General features: G+C 42.4%; 1 protein-coding gene across 1 annotated transcript; it reads right to left on the bottom strand.

Moving 5' to 3' along the window:
- Positions 1–420: 420 nt before the first annotated feature.
- Positions 421–19,394, bottom strand: SLC25A43 (solute carrier family 25 member 43). The gene is made up of 5 exons (XM_042028190.1): positions 19,042–19,394; positions 16,361–16,602; positions 14,824–14,996; positions 3,759–3,893; positions 421–2,719 (listed from the first exon to the last, which is right to left on the bottom strand). Exons 1-5 carry the CDS (start codon positions 19,311–19,313, stop codon positions 2,516–2,518), a joined length of 1,026 nt encoding a protein of 341 aa, XP_041884124.1. The 5' UTR covers positions 19,314–19,394; the 3' UTR covers positions 421–2,515.
- Between the last annotated feature and the right edge of the window lie 70 nt (positions 19,395–19,464).

The raw sequence follows: 19,464 nt of genomic DNA, 5'->3' as shown, positions 1-19,464 counted from the left end.
ACAGACATGTACAGGCCCCTGTCTCTCTCACGCGTAGCCGAGACCCTCGCTCAGACACCTCTCAAGATACTGTCACCCTGCACACACAGGGCTCTAGGAGTGACCGAGCTCCAGCTCGTGTATGGATTCCTTCAGTAGTCACAGTGCAGAGCTCAGCTGAGATGCTCAGATAGGCACACACCCCACCAGGTACCACCCGCCCCCCCCAATCACACAGCTGCATCCAAATGTCACTCGAGTAGAACTACACCTATCCAAGAATTTAGCGATGCTATTGCCTGGTTCTTCATGGTCATACACCATTTCACATGTTAGTGATCCACTGATGAAGCGCTTTCTTTCAGTGACAACTTAAATATTTTAGTGCTGCCTATTGGGGGATTTATCATGCATATTTGTCATTACAAAGGACAGGCTTGGTTGATAAAAGAGTTAGTGCTTGATAGGTCGTAGGAGTGCACTATGATACAAAGGTGGTAGTAGCACATCAGAAACAAGTTAGAGATAACTTTTTGACTCACTTGACTCTTAGGAGGTTTGAAGAGCTGATCAGACATTCATATGCACCCATTCAATCTTTAAAATCTATTTAGAAATACAGTGTTAGTAAAAAACATACAGGTATGCTTGGACAAGGCAAGAAATCTAATCCTCCCCAACATGTTTACAATTCACATCTCCATATCCATACCTGTCCAGTAAGTCTCGGTATTATTACCTGCCCTGTGCCCATGGGAAAACTGAGGCACAGAGAAACACGGTCACTGGGCAGGTTGATTAGAACCAAAAGCACTTACAGCCTCAGTGTGATGCATGAGCCACCAGATCTGCTCTCTACCACCTTAATTTTTTGTTATCAATGCTTGCATTTCTTCTCTGAGAAAAAAATCAGTATGAAGCACCACTGCAGCAGAACAGAGTGAGTCCATTAAGAGAGACAATGCAAGACTTCAGCTGTAAGATACATCAGCAATGAGTTCTAGGTGCAATGCAGGCCTTACAGTTATCCCAAATCTTTCTGCAAGTTTCTGTCCACAGTTACAGACTGTTCCTGCATGGATTTGGCAATGCCTCATCCTGCTGTGACATGTACTAACCAAGCAGTTTCTGAGACTTACTTATTTTCACTCATCAGGGGTTATAAACAGTGCAAAAACACAGACGAGGAGCTGTGTAAAGCAGCAAATGCTGTGCTGAGCCCAGGCTGCTGCAGCTTGGGCTGGAGCCAGTGTGCACACACCTTCCTGAGCTGCTGTGATTCCCATGCTGCCAGGGGCACAGCCACCTTTCCCCCATGGACATGGGGTTTTGGTTTTCTATCAGAAGGGACTGGGATGGGGCTGTTCCATAGCTGAATTTCTACAAAGGAACTGGAGCAACACCATGGTTCCTCAGGTATAACACGAGATGATCTTTTGTTGTCCAACAGCTCCCAAGAAGCCCATCAGTTGCAGTGGCACTGGCAGTAACTTGGTGCTCTTGCAGAAAGATTTCTACCTACAGGACCTGTCTGCAGCCCCTGGAGCACAGCAGTTCAAGTGGATCAATCGCAGGTGGTGTGCATAGTGCTATTCTGTTGGCAAGTTCAGAGCAGCATAGTAGCCTTAGGTCTGTGCTCTGGAACTAAAAAGTGGTCTAATAAAAAAATAAAGCTTTAAAAGTACCTAAACATCATGACAAAGTTTGTGGCTCTCAAATATCTAACACATTTAAGAACTGCATTTTCCAGGAAATATTCCAGTTACGGAACTTCAGGAAAACTATTTTTCAAAGTGTGAAGTAATTCACATACATGCAGTAACAATGCACGAGAAAGGGAGGAATATTTCTGAGTACGCACTTAAGTTTGCAAGATTGTCATTCCAGTGTATTACAATCCATTTTGCACATTACAGCTCTGTCTTAGCAAAAGCACAGTTGCAGCAGCATACTTTCATTTTATGCTGGAAATTCAGACAAAATTATTATTCTCAAGTATGTCTCAAAAACTGAGGAGTGGATTTAGGAGTGTGACTGAACTAAGACTAATTCTTACTCTGTAGAATGCCATGTCCAACAGTATCACTAAAAACCTGGAGATTTCTGTAGAAATTCTTGCATGTTGCATGTATTTTATTCTGTTTTATTATTTTTAGCTGACTTGGTATCTCAGATTGCTTTAAAAAATCCATTTTCTTAATGTCTTCAAAGACAATTTATACTCTCATCTCTGTTCTCTTGCCTCTCTGCAATTGGTTTAATCTCAAACAGCTATTCAGTATTAAAAAGCACCTAAAATAATGTCATTTCAAGTTCCAGTAGTATAGAGTTTTCAAACTAGTTGCATCTTTGCTCTTCACTATGTGCTTGCAAGTCCATTCAGCAAATGCAGTACAGATTTATTCTTTCCTGTCACAGGTGTCTCACTACAAGAACCATGCAATCCAATGAAATGTCAGTACCTGTAGCTCAGCATGGCTTTCTTGCAAAGTTCCTTAAGAAAGATACCTGTATATCTGCAGTGGACACTCTGATGTCAGTTTTCAAGTGCTGATTTCCTTGGCTCAAAATTTTCCCTTCGGAGGAGCTTTAATTCTCTCAGTTCTTGTGGGTGTAAGCTCTGGTCAACGCCAGGTGTTAGCTTGTAATTTAAAGGAGATTCAATATAACCGTTTCTGTAGAGACAAACCCTCTTGCAGAATTCAAAGGTGCTAAACATAACACCGAAGTATGGCACAATCTGATAAAAAAGCAATATAAGAAAAAAAAATTAGACTCACTAGTAGCATCCATAGCTTAGATGTTTTAAAAAAAGGGAACTTCTAGGACTTCAGATCTGATCTGCTAATAGACCTGTCCTCATTTGTGTAAAATCAGAGTCTCATCTCAAACTAGGCTGGCAGCTGCAGCATGCTAACAGTAGTTTATTGTTGTTACATAACTAATTATAACAATATTGTGAGGAAGAAGGCCTATGCTAGCCTATAGATTACCAGAACTTGTCAAATACCCAAGCACGTCCTAAGCAATCTCAGCAAATCCCAGTAGGAAATGTGGAATTTATTCTACATACACTGGAGTGACTACACAATTTTCTTCTTTTGCCCCATGCAGAACCAGCAGCTCCAGCGCCACTGGCTTTGTATCAGCCAAGGTAAGGCAGGCCATCACAATCACACTGTCACTCAATTAGCACTCATTAGCTGACCTGTAGTACTCTATGTAGGTAATCCTCATCACAGCACTATAAAACGTATTTATGTAAATTAAATTACCTTCTGTTTAAGCTACCATGCTTTATTTCATGCTTTCAACTCAGCAAGGGCTGCAGTAGCTGATACATATGCATTAAATAGCTGGCTGAAAGCATTGCTTTGGACTTCTGGGCAACTGGCTTATACAAGCACACTTTTCTTTACAGCTCACTGCAACATGTCAAATTACAGAAGCTCAGGTCAGAAGAAGAACTTGTTTAGCTGTCCTAAGTGGATTGTTTGCAATCCCTCATCCATTCCACACCTTGTGTGTTAGGAGCACTCCGTTCTTTAAAGATGTTGAAATGAACTTTCAAGTGGTGATATCTAGAAGCCAAGCTTGCATTTGAGGAAATACAACCAAACCAAGTTCCAAAGCTGGTTTATAACCTGTTTTGTCATCGATTCTGTCATCTGTAAGCTACTAAGTACAAAGGTATGTCATAAGGTTTCTATCCCCAACTGTCCAAAACTGTCTTGATTCCTTCAGGATAGTATTTGACTGGGAGGAAAGCAAAACCTCACCTTGAGCAGACTGGGTGTGAGTCCACTCCAAAGTCCAAGCACACCTTTGTTCTTCACAGTTTGCCGGAAGCAGTCAGCCATGCCAGTAAAATGGACATCAACTCCTCCATAGTGGGGAAGCCAAGGACTCTGGGCCTGTCAAGAGACACCCAGAGGGACTTAGAACAAACAGAGAAAACCAAAGTAAATTAATTATTTTCTCCATTCTGGTATATATGGAACAGTCAACACCAGGTTTCAACAGACTGATCTGGATTCTTCCCAAAAGTATCCGCTAATTTGCATTAAAATACAATTAAAAAGGGAAAGAACTCACTCTTTGATAGGTAAGAAAGTGAACAGTAATTTCACACAGCACTTCCTTTTGTGCCATGTCACTACTAGAAATAAATCCCACCCTTGTGAGAGCAAACTGCTTAACCAGAGCCACAAATCCCATCAGCCCCATGCCAACTGCTCAGGTCCAGGTAGAGATATTTCACATCCCTGTCAGTGGAACACTATGAGAGGGAAGCTTGGAGCTGGTCCCCAAAGCCACACTGCCCTCCTGTAACTCTGATTGAACCAGCTGACTTGTTTCTGGCTGCTGAAGCTGTCTGCACTGCTGTGAGAAGCATGAACCGTGCTACAGGCTGAGGAGCAGCAGCACGGCAGAAATGGAAGGATGGGGATTTCAGCCCAGGCTGTTCAGGCCCACCAAGGGCTGCAGGTGAGCAGTTGGTGCCCATGCTCCCATATCAGTGTGTTCAGCTGATAGGGACTAGTTAGAAGTTAGCTGGGGAGAATCCTGTTGGGTGGCAGCTGAACTTCCAACTGCAGTACAGTGTCTGTTCACATGAAAGAAGTGTAGTTGGTCATTTTTAACAGCTAAATCCTTTCTTCATTAATCTCCTACTGCATTAGCACAGACAGGATAACCTGACCTTGAATAATCCCATCCTCATCCATCTGTGCACATGCAGGCATGGATTTTTTTTGCATTGACAAACCAGAGTTTCTCTCAAACACACGGCAGGTGACACTTTGGTGTCAGGGAACCCCAGGACACAGCTTGATGACTTGCAAACTTAACTTAAGCTAGAAGTTTGATAAAAATTGGGCTTGTACAGTTAATTGATTGATGAATATGGGTATCATGATCCCCACATTGATGTGAAACCCCATACAGTATAGTGATTTTTCACTCCTTGTCCAGACTAACCTGTAGCTTCTCAGAGCTGCTAAGCCTATGACAAGCCTCTCAGAAACTGACAAGTGGTGATGACATTTTCTAGAAGCCTTAGCTATAGCATTTCAAGTACCTTGCAACTGAGATGCTGGAAATGCAAACATATCAAAACTGATGCTCTAGGTATAAGAGAAATTGCTAATCAAATAGTTTAAATGTTGTTGCATTCCCTTGCATTACTGGCAAATCTACTGTTAAAATTTAAAGGCTGACAAAAACCCCCTGACTACCCACCACACTAAGGGCATAGTCTCCTTTGTCTGAAAAAAAATCACAGATCATGATTTTTTTCTGGTTTTTTTTTCTGCCTGATTGAAATGCAAGTGAAATACCTCTTATGGCAGGTAACAGGTAAAAACCTTCTGCACAAAGGCTTTCATGTCTGTACTGCAGAAGATGCTGAGTGTTCCAACTGAGACTTCAGAAACCAGTTCCATAAGAATGGTGATATTAGCACCAGCAATGCTTAGAAGAAAACTAAAATGATGAAAGTATCCCTAAAAATGCAATAGCACTCATAGGAGAACTGGATTCAAAACCCTGTTCTGCTTTCTGGACTGTCAGTCAGGTTCTGTGAGGTGTTTTTTTTGTAAATGAAGTTATAAGCAGCCAAGCAGTAAAGAAAGACAGGTTTCTGAAATGTTTCAGGAATGAAAGAATGCTATTAACGTGTGATTCCCTTCCTTTTTCAGTCCCTTTGTGGTAGGCAGGGCATGGCCTGAGAGAATTTAGCTTCGTGAGTTTGACTTAATCCCCTTCATTACTGTATCCACTTCAAAGGCACAGATCAAAGGTTTTGATTACAGTACTCTTGCCTGCAACACCAAAGGAAGTGACAACCACAGTATAGGTTTCAGTAACACAGTAAACACCTCCAGAAGGCAGTTAAAAAGGAACAGGTAAGTCAAACCCCTAGATTTCTGATCTGCCCATAGATACTGACCTCTTAAGAGATTTACTGAAATTATATATAGTACCATTCCCCACAGATAGAGCTGTTTCTAAGATTTCAGTCTGTGAAGTATGTGTTGCCAGCCTTCCTGCTTTACAGGAGCTGTATGCTTCTAGGACCCTATACACAGTATTTAAATTACAATTGTCCACAGAGTCTCAGAATCACCTTCTGCAAGAGGAAAACTAAAAACTGTATCAGTGTGTAGTTAAAACTTCAGTATTTTGGAACACCGCTAAATTAAGTTAAAATGTATTAATAGAAGAAAAATACTGCAAATGCATTTCATTTGGCACTATTGTCCATGAAAAACAGTAGCTGTGGGTTTTGGTGGTTCTCCATCTAAGCATGTCCACCACACTGCAATCCTCACAACCACCCTATGGCACCAGAGCCAGAAAATGGAAGCAACAAAACAGATCAAACTGGTTTCTCTACCTCTTTTGCAGAAACCTACCATGACATACCAATCAAACAGCTAATCTCATTCCAAAAAGGTCAGGTTTATGACAGAGAATTTCATGCACTTCAAAGCAGCTGGAATTCCTTTCTTTTGACACCCCTTGACAGTATGGGCAGCTGCATGGAAACCTGTTTGTTAGGAACTCTCTCAAAGACTTCCTTCCCCCCAGTTACAGCTGTCTCAAACTGCAGGAGGCTGGGGATACAGCTTCCTGTGCTGATAACAGTGCCAAGGTGTTGCTCATAGTAGTAGCACGACTGTGAGTAGATAAGTTGCTTATCTTTTTACCTCTGATGGACAAGGGGTTCTCTAAGTGATTAAAGTACATCAAATGCAGAATTGGCTCCACCTGCTCTCTCACAAACACAGCATTTTTATATCCAGAGACCACCAAGTCTACTGTGTCACTGCAACACATCCACTGTTCTACTGCAACACTCTAAACCCAAGAGAAACATGTTCAAAAAAATGCTCAACTACCTGCACTTATACTTTTTTTAAATAAACAAGATATTTAAGTAAGGGTGCAGTGTCATGACAAAACTCAGGTAGTTACAGTTAATTATTACCTGAAGACTCTTCAGACACCGTCTCTCCCATTGTCTGCATTATGAGGTGACTACCAGAACAACATAATCCCATTTTGGGAACTGATCTCACAGACCTTTTCAATGACACCCCCCCCCTCCCCCCCCAGCAGATACAAACTTTTCACTTGTTTTTTTTGGGACATTTTGGTTTGCAATTATTTGTATTCACATGTATCAGAGACTGTGAATCCACAAATTTAATTCATGTACTTCCCCCCTCTTCCCTGTTCATAAAGCTTGTTGGTACAAATATTTACTATTTATTTTTTGAGTATGCAGCACTCTTAGCACAGAATATAAAAGATAACTAGCAGCGAATAGCTGTCATCAATGGTATGCTACTCTGATGGCAGATAGAGTAAAACTGCTTGTTGCTAACATATTTTCAACAGATTCAGGTGTCCTACACTTCTGATCGCTTTAAAAAAAAAAGTACAGGAAGACAATTTACAGACAGCTCAAGAGCTCACACTCTTAATCTGGAAGCTAAAAAAAGAAGTCTTTAAGTTAACAAGGGCACATGCAACAGGCAAGTGCAGCTGTAGTTCAAAGGAAACTGAAGGACAAGGATCGCAGTTTTCATTCAAGTTAATAGCGCTCCAGTCAACAGAAATTTCACTCAAGTGAAGACTGAATGCTTCAAAGAGTGTTTCATTCCACTACAATGAAAAATAATTTAAACGTAAATACATATTAATATTTTGGGGGGAAAAAATCATTCTCTTGGGCTTAACCAATCCTTCCTCCTCGAGGTCAGCCTTACTCGGCAGTCATTCCCTATCAGTGGTTTGGTAATGCTGACTTACCCCTGGTTAAAGTTCACCCAAAGGTATTCAGGAACACAGGAAGGTAAACCATGGCGAGCTATCAGGATACAGTCGGTTCAGAGCAGCACAGCACAGCTGATCTCCAGCGTCCTGCACTCCAAGAACATCTTGTCCCTTCCTCTGTAACCTGAACTGGGGCCAAATCATGCCTTTCTGGGAAGAATGGCACCGAGGAGCAAAACAGCTTCATGCTTGGTCAAAAGCTTGACTCTTTGCTTTAAACACATATCACCAGGCCTGTTGTAGCCTGAGGCTTCACAGTTTGTTGCAGAATCCCTGCTTTGTTGCTGAGCCTAAGCTTCCTCGGCTTTAACACCTGCGGTGTGAAAAAGTCTTTAATACAGAATATAGAAGTCTTTTTCCTCAAGGCAGTGCAACCCTCCTGCATGGGCAGCTCTGGGTGGCTTCCAAACGCCTCATGATGGTTCAGCTCAAGCCATACAAATGGGTGCACCATTTTCATGCACATTAGCACTAATTTATTTAATGATGCAAACCCTTAGGCAGTCTAGCTTGGTCCCAACACTTCACACAGTGGATGGCAATGCTAGTTCCTGCATCTCCTGCTGCCTATCTAGGAACTGAGAAAACTAATTTTTTACAGGATTGGGACTTTTCACAGGTCATCCTTTCACTTGCCTGATGTGGATGAGTTAGGGATTTACACCAAATCAAAATAAATCACCTATAAAAGAAGAGAGTGTCCATCAAGTTTTAGCTCCTGTTTATGGAGTATTTTCCATAATTAGTCACCTCACATGTCATAGGCACATCACTCTAAGCACAGACAAATGGATACAAGGCTGTCCCGTATAACTGATGCAAAAGTACTCACGTTGGGGGTAACAGTAATAGCTGTACCTCCAGAGACATTATTGTCTCCTGGCTGAAAGCTATGTCTCTAATAGCTGTGTGTGAACAGCAGCAAACCCAGCCCATATCAGGTCCTGTCTGCTGGGTGAGCTTACGGAGTTTAAAAAGGTGGGCTGAGTTAACCCATTTGATCTGTCCCAAAGCATATTAAAGAGCTCTCACACCACACTGATCACAGAGCTGAGGCAGCTGTAAGAGGCTGGCAGACACGATCAGCTGGCACTACCAAATCTCAGATTGGGGGCCTGGTGGCCACTTCAGTGTCTGGGAAGATCATTTGGAGAGAATTGCATTCTGCCATCCCTCAGACTTCCTGCATTTCAAACTGGTGCAATGTATTTTCCTGCTTTTCTTCAGCAGGCCACTGTGTTGCAGTGCTATGCTGAACAACCTCAAGGTGAGTATTACATAATTATCACACCACAGATTCTTGGATGAACAGGTTTAGAGACAAAGCAGACCTCATTGTTAAAGCAGCCCAGTCCTGCTTCCAGTTCTTGATCTACAATTTCTTCCTCTTATTTAATTTTCCTATTAACACTGTTCAGTGTTTCAACTTGACAGTCAGTCAGTCTTCATGCTTTCCTCCTGTGGAAGTCTGGGGATCTAAGAGAAATTCTTCCAACATTTGTTCAGATTCATAAAAGCTGATCTAGGCTGTTACAGAAGGCAAAGCCTATGTTATGCTCCATAGCTTTTTTCAGGCATTGTCTCAACCATTTACCAGACCAAATAGTTCCCTAAGCAGCAGAGCAGTATTCTGCAACAGCTTCAGAAAGTGGTATAAAATATCTTTATAACAACATTAGTGAAACAATAAAAATCACAGGTAGCTCAAAGTATTCAGATATCGTTAAAAAGAGAAGGAAGGAAGGGATTTTACCACAACCAGAATCTGACATCTATTACCTATTTGCTGATAATCAGAGGACCCAGGCTGGTCCCAAATTCAAGTACCACCCAGGGCATGGGAACCTGGCTGATGCCTGAATCCCAGCAGCAAGAAGAAGGGAAGCATGAGATCATAGGGAGAAGCAAGAAAAGTAAGAACTCACACTGCAGCCTCCCCCTTAGAGATGAGACTCTAAAATATTTCACCTATCTGTGCACTTCTTTTCACAACACTTGATGGAAGTTAGTATCTCTGAAATCTCCACTCTTTTGTCAAGTTAACTTGAAGTTGGACAGCAGGACCAAAAGTTATTGGGAGCAAGGACAAGGAAAGACAGCTAGCAACTATATAAGCCTTACTTAGGAAATCATATTAGAAATAGTAATACCGCTCCTTATTTGCTCTCCACACCATGGAATTTATGCGATCAAATGGCTCAATTTCTGTAACTTTCAAGGCTCCCATGCTGTTCACTATTAAAGGGTCTCCCTGCACAAAGTCTCAGAGCACGTATGCTTTGCAGATGTCGTGTGAACCACATGACCCAAAAAGGATTTCTTCATTTTAAATCAGGTCATGACTCCAATTACTTTCATATTCCCAGCTGACAAGAACACAGAGCTCACCACCAGCAGTGACACTACAGCTTGTGAGCTTCCAGAGGCTGCACGCCAGCCCAGTGACTGTGCTCAATGACAGAGAACTCTTTGCAAGTCACTCATGCTTAAGCAAAGCAGGAGAACTTCTCATCTCAGCAGAGAGAAGGAACATTTATCATTCTCTTTTTCAAAACTCTTTATAACCCAGCCACTGGGCTCTTGCTAGACTGACTTTTACCAAGCAAGGGGACTGTTTTTAAATAAATACTTAAATAACAGTATTCCTTTTAAAAGAGAGGTTTTTACTTTAAACAGGGTACTTCACAAAGGAAATGACTGCTTAGTTTTCTTCAGGTTACTAACTCATAGCATTTATGTAACTTACAACAGATTTCACATTTGTAGAGCATCTTGTGTTCCAAAGAACAAAAAAAATCCAACAAAACCCCAAAACACATTGCAGATTTATAGGCAGCCAAGGCCAAACTGATTCAATTTTGTCACTGTAAAGAGGCCACTTCTTGGGTGATGCATGGCAACAATCTACACTAACCAAAACCAGTACACCTGTTTGTTTGCAGGAGTGAAGTCAAAGCCTGCATTTTGAAACAGAAAGATCAGCACTGAACAATGCTTTCCCCACAGAGATGTCCTCACAGCTTGAGGATGCAGTGCAGTCAACATCAAAAATGTGCTGAATCCTGCACTTTACTAACAGTATGATTTATTCTGTATTACAAAGGTTTGATACCTGAGTAGCATTTACATGTGAAGGAAAGTTTAAGACAGGTTTTAGTCACAGATACTAAAATATGGAGACAGGGCTGAGCTTCTGAAAACCATGCAAAGTTTGTTCACGTAAGCAGGTGAGGAGTAGCTGTGGAGTATCTACAAAGCTTTAAGGACATCTTTGTGCATTTTGCTTAAGAAACTACCAAAGTCACGGGTCAGTCTGGGACGGAGGCTGAGAAGTGCCACTCAGGGGTGTCTGAGCCTACCTCTGCACGTCATGAGTGCAGAGAGAAGTGCCAAACTTGGCTATTGGGTTTGCATTGACCATTTGCGTGGAGGAATGCCATTCTAATAATAATCTTCTGTACAGACTGTAACAGCTTTAAATTCATCTTCCCTTACTGAAATGCCACAGCTCTGTCCAATAGGCACTTATGAAGGTTATCATAGGCAAAAAGATGATGTAGGAATGTAGAAACATTACCAATGCTTCTTTACACCCAGACTCATTCAAAGGAAAATTTCCCTGCTAAAGGTAGGGAAAAAAATTGAAAAAGAAAAAAGTGTTCTTGTATGCAAGTCTGCAAGGTAAAAAGGGCAGTAATTTAATATGGCTTAGAACCTGGATTTAACAAAGAACACTATATTGTGAGGTAAGGAAGGAAAGCCAAGAATAACAGTCAGAAGGATATAAAAATCAGTAAGTTTTTGTTCAGAAACTGATACATCATAAAAGTCAGGAAAACACTTAATATAGAACATGCCTTTGAATAACCCTCTCCTTCACAAATCCCCTTCTACAGATGCACAACAAAAGCCATAATTCCATGCTGAAACATGCATACAGTACCTCTGAATTCTCTAACATGCCAATCAGAAGCAAAGTAAAAAAAGGAAGACAAAGGAATAAAATTAGGATAAGCACAACATAGAGGACTCAAATATTCAGTAAGACTCACTCATATTAATTAACATTTCTTTTAAGAAAAACATTCAGGTATATATAGCAAACACAGCATCTTAATTCTAACAGCAAAGGTTGAAGAAGCCATGATTACAGAGCAAATCTGACATCACAAAGCATCACCAAAACACAATTCTTCCTCAAGAATTATTTGCTGACAGTCAGCTCCTACTCCCACAGTTGTCAGTGACAGAAGCAGCCAACGTCAGAAGTGTAGGATTCAGATATGTAAAGTTAGAAAGGATGAAGCAAGATTATTACAATGGAGATCAAAAATAGCACCTTATCCTTCCTCCCATAGCAGAATTCATTTCCTAGTCTATGCAAACAATTCAAGCATTGTCCAGATGAGGAGATGCATGGAGCTAACTCTTCTAAGACTGCCTAGCATATCAGGTAAAGATCTGAACTCGGTGTCCTGGTCCCATGCTTGTACTCCACTGCAGAATCAATGGAGACAGCCTTGTGTCCTAGATTCTCAGTTTTTGAAGCTCCTAAGATTGTCTTACAACTCCCTGGCTCCCCATCACCAGCAGCTTCATTGGAAAAGTCTCTTTTAGCAACACACTCCCTCCATCTGTCAGACTGGGACAAAAGGGAGGGAAAGGGAATCTGACTTCCACAGTGTGCTGGGTTCCTCTTCATACACAAACCCAGCATTCACTGCCTCAAAAAACCCTAGCACTTCTCTGTGTGCACTGCAGAGCACACACCAGGCCCAGGGGTAGCTGAAGGCTTTGGTACCCTCCCTCTTTCTATCAGCCAGAAAGCTGAATCACTGAATAAGATGTCTGAGAAAAACTGTGATCAGAAGTATCTGCTCCCCCATTTTCTACAGAACTCTGAAATGTCTTGAAGTTCTTTTCCTCCTTCTTTATTCTCTCCCTTTCTAGATCCATCCCTTTGCATGATACTTTTCCTGGCACTGTACTAGGCATTTTTCTCTTTTGACCAGCACCCTACAAACTGCACAGACCAGAAAGCACAAAACAGAGCTGATCCCTGCAGAGCTAGGCCATACCTAGCTAACTGGAAAACCCAAACTTCTTGGATAACCTTGCAGGAGTTCCAGTGAGCTCTTGGTATCAGCGTGGGTTGCAATTTTCAACAGGTCTCTTTTCTGGACAACCCTCCATGAATTAAGTAATTTCAAAAAAATTACAGGATTTTGCACCCAAGCAGCTCGTTCTTTTTAAATACCTTTGCCTTCTCCCATGTCTTCAGAATAAATCACTGAACAGGAGGTGTTTCTCTAAGCTCAGAAAATCACTACTCAGTGTTGCAATGCACTTATGAGGAAGAAACCCTCTCTGTTGATGAGTCTTTTTTTTGTCATGCAAAGTATTTTTAGCCTCTCCACTTCCTACATATTTAGTCAATAAATCCAGTTCCCTTATTGCTGGAACTGCCGATGACTTAAGCGTCCCTTTGGTGGAAGAGCACAGCCTAGTGGCAGGAAAATGAAACACGGGCCTGTCCCACTTCTTCATATGCCTGTCACAACACAGCCTGACACAAAATATTGCACCAGTTAGAGCCAAAACCTACTTTTGAACTGATTACAAAAGCTGAATGTTCAAGTTACTGTTGCATCGACATAAAATATTAAAAGGAAAACAGCACAGTAAATGCCTTTACTTTAGGGCAACGGTATTGTTGTGAGCCTAAGGATATAAAGTAAAAGAAGGCTTGTAAGGAGTATTTGCTTTTCTTAGACCTATTGGTACAGCTGGATAAAAGGGTCAAGTTTTCATGCTCAGAATCTCTTTCCTGTCTGAAATATTTTTTAAGATACCTGATGAAAGGGCTCAGTTTAAACCTTGACTTCTGGACACACCAGCTACATGAGCTGGTCTGATAAAAGTCCTTATTCCTCTTGCTGAGGTTCTCTGCTACGAGATGGAGAGAGGGCAGTGAAGGCTTCTGTGACACAGCATCTGAGCCCTGAAAAGGGGAACTCGTGGAGCAGGAGAGGGAAATTCACAGTTTCACTGACCTTTTGCTACCTTGTGACTTGCCAACCAGGCTACCACTTGATGAAGGGGGCAAGGACCTATATAAGGCTGCCACAACAAATGACTGTTTTTCTAATAAGATCACAAAAGCTTCCCATAAATCTGCATTCCCATGAACTAGGCTGAAAACCCACACTCATATCCCCCTGCCAGAGAACGACCATATGGTGAAAGCTAGCCACTGTCTCTCTACTGATGAAGTTCTAACGAAAAGTCAACATCAGCAAGTGAATTATGTCAGTGAGATGGAAGCTGTGGGATAGGGGTTGTTTTGTGTGGTTTGAGTATTTTTTACATCATTACTGTTAAAATTCTAGGAGAAAGTATCCAGAAGATATAGTAATTCTCATGTTGCTGATGCTCCAGGAGAACTGCAGCACCCGCAGCTGGTAAGTCACTTGTTAACCAGAGGAGTCAGAAATAGGAACAAGGACAATTATGATCCTTCAGACTTAATACTGAGCGAGTTTGTTTGTTTTGTGGTGAGGCATAAATGGCAGACACACAGGCTCTGAAAATTACATGGATCTCATTCATCCTGCCTACCACCAACTGAACTTCTTCATCTGGCAAACTTTCAGCCTGTATTTCACTGAAGGTATGCCAATTCTGAATTTTGAGAATTTGATGAAACTGCTATGAAAAAGAAAAGAAATAAAGCTACAGAGATGGAGTCTGAGAGCATACACATATCCCATGATAGTACTTGAACTCACATAAAAGGTATAGCAACCCATTTGTAGCAATAATTTCCAGACTTTAAAAACAAAACAAAACCCCCAAACGAGCAAAAAACCCAACAAAACCAAAGTCTCTGTAGCCTACTGGTAAGAGAAATAAAGTGGCACCCATGATCACCTGGCTAGTCTTGTCCCAAGGTCTTGCACCAAGCACCTACGACAAAGTACTGGTAACATGAATGTTCTGTACCTGCATCTTCCTCTTGACAGTCTCAAAGGGGAAAGAAAGTGTCTGTGCCACAGCAGCTGCTACACAGCCATTTATGAAGTTCTGAAGAGGAGTGAAATGAACTATGGGTTCTCGCCAGATTTTGTCCAGACTGATGTAAACAAAGAATGAGCCTGCAGAAAATGGGACAGCACCTAGAAAGCAAACCAGACAGGATTATATCAACACACTGTACACTAAGAGAAGAGAGCTGCTCATCACATAACTAGAAAGATAGGAGGAGCTGCTGCCAATTTACACCTCACGTTCCACAAACCCAATCCTGATTTTGAAGAACTTTACTCTTTAGTCTCAGGTTTACCACCAAACACCAATATTGTAGCATCTAGATGTGCTGATAGGGGCATGTGGATGCTGAAAGCTTGATGTAGAGAAATTTTCCGGCTTTCTGCCAGTATCTATGTGAAAGTCTTGCTTTCACATGCATGCTAGCTGTAAACAGTGAGAGGTTTTTGTAAACTAATATTTTTATCTTGCCTCCGGTAGTTTGTTATGCAGCTTGTTATGTTACTGACTGGAGAAATATTTTGAAATGGGTGTTGTAGGGTTTAACCAATCATTCTAAGAGGTGGATGGTCAAAGGACCAATAACCTTATGCCATCAAGCAAACCAGGACACATAAATGATTCATAAAAGATCGCCCCTCTTCTGGACTGGAGTTCTGCCGCTTTTTTCACCGTCCCTGGTACAACAGCGACAGGGGCATACATCTACATATTAAAATGTGCACGCTGTCAGAATTATTAACTGCTATAGTCTCATGACAGCTCAGGTGTTTCTCCAGGTTCTCTCTTGTGACAAGCTCTTTCTCAGTCCAACCCAACTCTAGCACCTGCTCTGTTGGTAAACAGAGCTATGTCTTCAGTCAGGCTCATGAGGGATACTTCTGGCCTCTTCTGCTTGTTTCATGCTCTCATCAGTTTTATAGTGGAATTATACATTTATTACTATTGTTATTGTTACACATTTTATGTAATGTCATGTTGTGAAAAAGTGGACTCAGTTAAATGGCATTTTTAAAGGCTATGGAGAGTAAATAAATAATTAAAAAGTAATTTCAAGTAAAGAGAGAATATAATTAATCTTTACTTTTCACACCTACTATACGCTACAGCTCACACTGGTTTCACTGAACAGTTCAGGAGACACTCTGATGCCTTGACAGGAGTTACAAACATTCTGTGTGTGTGTATATAAATGTTCTGTAAGAGTTTAATGGTGAAAATTGTGCATCCAAGCACAACTAGATCATCTATAAAAGAAGAAAAGAGTATTTTGCTGAACGCTTAATCATATATAAAATGTTACACACTTGGTCCTAATTTGAAGTAATAAAGCTGCAGCAAAGGTTATCAGTATTGCAGTGCCTTGCAAATCTCCACATCTTCTACAAGAAAACATTCCTGTTGGCTTTTGAAATCAAGTGAGCAAATGAACACACTACACAGCTGCAACAAAAACCAGGCCTGAGGTGATTTCACCCCATTATTGTTTTACCTAATATTGCTGGTGAAACACCACAGTAGAGTGCACGGAGTCCTTCTTGATGATAAATCTTGTAAAAAGCATGAAAAATTCCTTCGTAAGATGGTGCCAGCCGGTTCTGCACAATGAGCCGTGTTTTAATCACGTCAGTGGGGTACGTCACAATGGTGGCAACCATGCCAGCCAGGCTTCCTGCCATGATGGCTCTCCAGTGGGAGATATGGCCCAGCTCATCCGTGAAAAGGGTAACAAGTCTAAAGCAAACACATAAAAGAAGTACTATTAATGGCACTATGAACAAAACACATGAAAAATTAAGGCAGATGATTCTTGATGCAAATGTTCTTCTGTCCACAAGCCCCTTCAGCAGCAGGAATTGAAACTTTAACATGTGATTCATCCAAGATCTTATTATACGTAACACCACAGAAGCATCCATCTACAGGATGAAAATCTTTTATATTTCCATCTACAGGATGAAAATTACAATGAGTTAAAACACATCTGCAAGAAATTATCTGATCATCAGTTAAAGACATTGGTTAAACCTGCCAGTTAAGGTTATCACGTAACAGGAAATACGTAGATAATGCCATCACAGGCCTTCTGAGAGCAACAGAACCTTTTACTTATGTTGGGACAGGAAGGTCCACAGGGACATGCCTCTAGAGAAGACTTATGTCCAAGCACTATTATTCTCAGGAGTTTAAGTCGCAATTTGAAAATTTGAAATTGAAGCAGTTTCAAAAGCTACACACAAATCATGCATTTGTGGTGTACTGAAGGACTTTTCTATGACAGGAAACTTCTACATAAGGGAGAAATGTCCTGGAGGCAGCAAGAAGCAAGTAAAAACACTTGAGAGTTTTAGCTGGAGGTAAAGAAATGTATTATTCTATTTTGGAAGCATTAACTAAAACATCTAAACAGCATATCTACATTTAACCCACATGGTGTAACCACATGCAGAACAAAATAATTTGCAAATATTTACAAGTCACTGCTTGCTCAGTTGATGTTTTTTCACATGAATGTGCATTTTCTACTGCATGACAAATCCTTGCATCTACTTGTCTCAAGCCCTGGGAGGGCCCAGGGCAGAAAGCCCAGCCAAGCAGAAGCTAAAGGGTATAAACCATTTTTCCTGTGTGTCTTATACAGTCCCTAAACCCACACAGCCTAATTTTTCTGTGTGTGCATAAATGCGTGGGGAAGGTGGTGGGGTACCTCTAGGCACTACTTGATAACATTTCAAGCTACCATGGAAAGACAAGAGTCCACGCAAAGGGAGTCACCATCCCCAGGGTGCTGACTGTGCTCAGTCCTGCTCCTCCTGGGACTGTTTACCCAGGCTGCCCAATAACATTTCTTTTTGTGTTTCTTGCCTTTATACACACCACTCTTCCAGTAGAAAAGACTTTCAAAAATCCTCAAATAGTGTATCAAGGATTAAGCACAGGCAACTTGTGTTTAATTTCCTGGTAGCCTAATTCCACCTGCAATTCAGAACATCCTGTGCAAACTAGACACAAACTTTAGCCTTGCAAAGGGAATACACTGTTTCAAGGTGAACAAACAAAGTAGTCATTTTGCTCAAAATCAACTGGTTTATGTTGGTGCAACACACTGCCTTTTCTGTAAACTTCAAATTACATTTAAATTACTGTTTGTGCCTTCCCACTCACATTACCTCACTCTTTGTTTGACCACTGTGTCTGTTATGGCACAAAAAAGCTGCCCAGTTTTAGAGTCACTGCATTTGTGGTCTCCTGAAGGGCGCAGGCAGTGATGGGCAGGTGACTTGCTGGGGCAGATGAGTGACAAACCCAGCGGGTTGGCAGTGCCTGCGAGGCTGCGCTGCTGCTGCCCAGAACAGAACAACCCATTGCCCAGCTGGGCGGAAATGTCACGTACTACCATGAACAGCTGACTGCAATAAAAAAAAAAAAGAAAAATGAAGCCCAGCCCCCAGAGTGGCAAAACATGCTGGTGTGGGCAAACAATCAGGCACTCCCTGCAAAGGCCGAGAGATACTGGCAGCAGAAGGGAATCCTAGGAAACAGCACGGTCGGCAGACCATCAGCACTGCTCCACATTCATCCTGCTGCAGTCCTTCCAGTACTTACGTTAGTTTAGTATCTGTGTATTATCAAAAACAAGATCTTAAAACAAATAATGTCACCTATCAACGTCAAAACCGATCAAATTTGCTTAACAACTCCTGCATGACAGAGTAAAATATTTGACTTGTGATTTTGTTATTTTCGTTGATACAAACAACATAAATACCTGAAAGCGTATAAATTAATTAAACAAATTAGTTGCAAAGAAGAGATGTGACAGCCACACCTGCAGGTTGCACTGTAACTTCATTTCTAAAGGAACGTGAACAAAAGAATTTTAACAGACTATCGACCCTTCATCATTTGAAGAATACCTATGATTTTATAAGCCATTGCTGGCATATCACCAGGCCCTAACAATCGCTACGCGCTGAATAAATTAAAAAATAAAATTATAAGCAAGGGTCCGCATGTTTGGGGAGAAGGGGCGCACACCCAGTTAACGACCCGGCAGAGACAGAGACATTAGACTAAACTCGGCACTTTCCATCCGCTCCCCTCCGCGCGAAGGCCGGCGCGGGAGCGCAGGTCCCTGGAGCCCCCGGAGCCCCCGCGGGGCCGGTCGCTTACCGGCGGGAGGCGGCGAGCTGCAGGGCGCTGTAGGGGCAGAGGCGCAGGCAGGCCGTGAGGTTCCCCTTCCAGAGGGCCCGCACGCCCTCGGTGCGGCACAGGCTGCGCCCGGCGTCGCGCAGCCCCCGCCGGCAGTGCCAGGTGCCCACCTGCGCCAGCACCGTCAGCAGCTCCAGCGGCGCCGTCAGGCTGAGGCTCAGCGCGCCCGCCAACCCGGCGCAGCCCAGGCGCTGCAGGGCGGTGACCCGGCCATCCCGGCGCAGGGTGGCCATGGCCCCGCCGGCCCCGCCGGAGCGGAGCGGAGAGCACGGAGCGGCCCGGCCCGGCCCGGCCCGGCCCGGCGGGGCGCGGCCAGAGTGGGCCACCCGCAGCCCGCATGGCCGGGTCACCGCCCTGCAGCGCCTGGGCTGCGCCGGGTTGGCG

The sequence above is a fragment of the Corvus kubaryi genome, unplaced genomic scaffold (assembly GCF_017639235.1).
Source record: "Corvus kubaryi isolate FWS band 111438036 unplaced genomic scaffold, C.kubaryi_AGA036_p1.0 130, whole genome shotgun sequence".
NCBI lineage: Eukaryota > Metazoa > Chordata > Aves > Passeriformes > Corvidae > Corvus > Corvus kubaryi.
The sequence above is the reverse complement of the archived record's forward strand: the minus strand, read 5'-3'. Positions and strand labels throughout refer to the sequence as shown.